Here is a 2,999-nt window from a genome sequence, read left to right on the forward strand (position 1 = left end):
CTATGATTTGAAGAAAATCAAAATACTAGAGCAAGAAAAACTAGATTTAACAACAGAAAATTGGGTATCGTACTGATCAAATGGGGCAAAAAACAAATCAAGATCATACATTTACAAAGCAAAAAAATATCACAAAGCAGGTAATGAAGGGTATTGATATGTGTATAACAATACAATTCCACATTTAACTGAATAGATTTAATTCTTAAATGTGCACATGTACATTCATTTTGTATTCAAAGTTCATCACTGTAATCACAAAGCAAGTCACTGTTATGCTTCTGCTGATGTCACGGAATCTATGATGTCATCAAGCTGCACTAAGTTCCAAAGAAAATCCATCCAGCAGTCAGTGCAGGTATCTTGCTAAGGTGACACAATGCCAGGAGTTCTCTGCTGCTGGCCAAACTGCCTAAAACCAAATGGCCACAAAGAGGGAAAGAAGAAGAAGAAGAAAAGAGTGAAACAGAAAGACTGTAAAGAAAGTCCAGCAAGGTCTGACCAACATGAACAGACCGTGAATTTCAGTGAGAGAGATGAAGCAAATGAGGAAGCCAGCCAGAAACATCAGCTGATGGAGAACAATCTTAAGCACAATGGACAGACAACAGACACTGTGAAGACAGAGGAAGAGGCAAAAGACACAATCACATCAGACACATTGACAGTGAATAGAGAGCAGGTTATGATGAATGAGGAAGTGAAAATGGACACCATCAGTGAACAGAAGGAAGAGAGAGGAACGGTCAATCAGATTGAGGACAATAAAGATGAAACACCAACCCTAGACCAAAAATTGGAAGAAAATCTCAGCATGAACGATGAAATGAAAGACCATCAATTTAAACAACATGAACGGCTGATCGTCCCAAGCAGCATAAAGGAGGAAGGAAAGAGAAATTACAAAGAGGACAAAGACAAAGGAAAAGGTTACAGAGAGCCTGAAGCTCAGGAAGACACAGAAGTAGCAGAAAAGGCAGATGGAGAGAAAGAGAAAAGCAATAGCCCTCAAAGGCATGAGAGGGGAGCTGGAAGCATGATGATCACAGATGACGAGGATGAAGGCAATGCCACTGCAGAAATGCAGATACTTCTAAGGATGGAGAAGAGTTCCCTCTTTGCCAAGAACAACCCTTCACCTCAAACAGAGAGCTGTGCAGGGGAGACAAATTCTGAAACTGAGACCAAAATCAACTGTCCCAGACCCTGGGAGCCCCTCCCTCAAAGGAAGAGACAGGCCCGTGAGACAAGACAGAAAAACAAACTGCCAACAAATTGGTACGACCCTCCTAGCTCTGACAGCCAGCCACTACCATCAAGAGACACAGTCTGGAGAGAGAGGAAAATCTCCTCTTCTACAAGAGTCGAGGGTCGCCCTGCTATATATTCCCAGCCCCATCAGAGGACTGAAGATATGAGGAGAGACAGGAGGGATTCGCATCCGCACTCTCTCCCCTTTACACCTCCACAGGACTCCTGGAAAAGGAACAGGGAGGAGAGAGAGATAGCCAGAGGGTCCAGGTTTCCAGAAGGAAACAGAAGGATTTGCTGTGGATTCCAAGGCTACAGCCATCAGAGACAGCAGGATGTGTCCAGGAGACAGACACAGTCTTACCATCCAGGTGAGGCCAGAATCCCCTACCATACACACGTTGCAGCCAGGAAACAGAACAAGTGGGAGAATGAACAGAAATTCCCCCAAATCAGGCAGAACAGGGAAGAAACTTCAGAGAAGCAGAGGGGATGTGAGAGGAGGAGGCCTCGACTGGCTTTCCTCCAGACAGGATCAGAAGCTGAAGCAGAGCCTGTCCATCCACAAGCTCCTCCCAAAAGACAGGCCTGTGCAAGGCAGTGGGAACAGAGAGTCCAAGTACAAGGAGCCGGTCAAAATCCACAGGACCTGCTGTGCAAGAAAATATGGACCCTCATGGGCTATGGCCACAGGAACAAGTAACTTGTTGAATGAATGTTCTCTCTGAACTCTGACTTAACAAAAAAAGAGAGCCATAGGAGAAAGTATTTATACCACCTTTACAGCAACAAAATTCTGTTGTGTTAATTACTTTTGAGAAAATAAATGGGTATTATTGAATTAACCTTTGCAAGTGTATTTATTAAAATACTATAGGTAAGAGGATGGTATCCTAAGTGTTTGAGACTGCTTGGTCTTTTTAAGCCAATGTTTTATAATTGGTGTTGAATCAAGAATACAATAATGGCAGCTTATAACATTTTCTATCTAGGGGTTAAGTATATTAAGAGAAGGATTAATAATGATAGAACCGACTTTTGCAGTGTACAAAGCAGCCTTTCAGTTGAACAGAGAGGATGAGCAGATGTTAATGACATGAACCACCTGACAGTCAATTACTGTAGATGTGGCTGATCAATGTGATGAGTTATGCAATATTACATGTTGACTGCTTGTACATTGTTTATCGAATTGTTGGGATAAAGCTAAGATAACCAGTGTGACTTTGATGATAAATAACATTCAATATTAAACGAACCCATATTAAAATCATTTGAAAGTTGTTATAATGTTAAAAATTACTTATGAAGAATTTGTGTAAAGTTGACTTTAATGATTAATGCAAATTATTTTTGGTGACACCTTTGTCCAAGACATTTTAGATTTCTGAACAAGTCGTTTTCAAAAATGTCATTACATTTAACACATAATGTTCAATAACAACTATCATTACACCCCACGTGAAGTTACCAGAAACAACAACAATTTCCTCTAAAAGATTTCTAGTACAATTTGGGCAGGTTTGCACTATTAATACTGCTGCCTCACTGCACTGTGTTCAGTTCGGGAGTCTGTACACTACACTGCGTTGCCATAAAAAATAAGTTCGCCTAATTTGCCCTAAAACCAAAAGTTTGGAAGAAAGTGATTATACTTTTCAAAGTCCTGCATTTGGCATTGAATGCACAGGCAGATTGACTCATGAGACCACAATGGATTGGGTATTCCTGACTCTTACCCTATTTAC

At 41.0% G+C, this 2,999-nt stretch overlaps 1 protein-coding gene across 1 annotated transcript; it reads left to right on the forward strand.

The window, feature by feature from the left end:
- Positions 1-379: 379 nt before the first annotated feature.
- Positions 380-1,954, forward strand: LOC138241076 (uncharacterized). The gene has a single exon (XM_069193822.1). It carries the CDS (start codon positions 380-382, stop codon positions 1,952-1,954), a length of 1,575 nt encoding a protein of 524 aa, XP_069049923.1.
- Positions 1,955-2,999: the final 1,045 nt, after the last annotated feature.

This window comes from Lepisosteus oculatus, chromosome 8 (genome assembly GCF_040954835.1).
Source record: "Lepisosteus oculatus isolate fLepOcu1 chromosome 8, fLepOcu1.hap2, whole genome shotgun sequence".
In the NCBI taxonomy this organism is placed as follows: Eukaryota; Metazoa; Chordata; class Actinopteri; order Semionotiformes; family Lepisosteidae; genus Lepisosteus; species Lepisosteus oculatus.

Excerpts from the sequence above, each read along its gene's own strand:
- LOC138241076 (XM_069193822.1), top strand. The coding sequence starts at position 380 with ATGCCAGGAGTTCTCTGCTGCTGGCCAAACTGCCTAAAACCAAATGGC.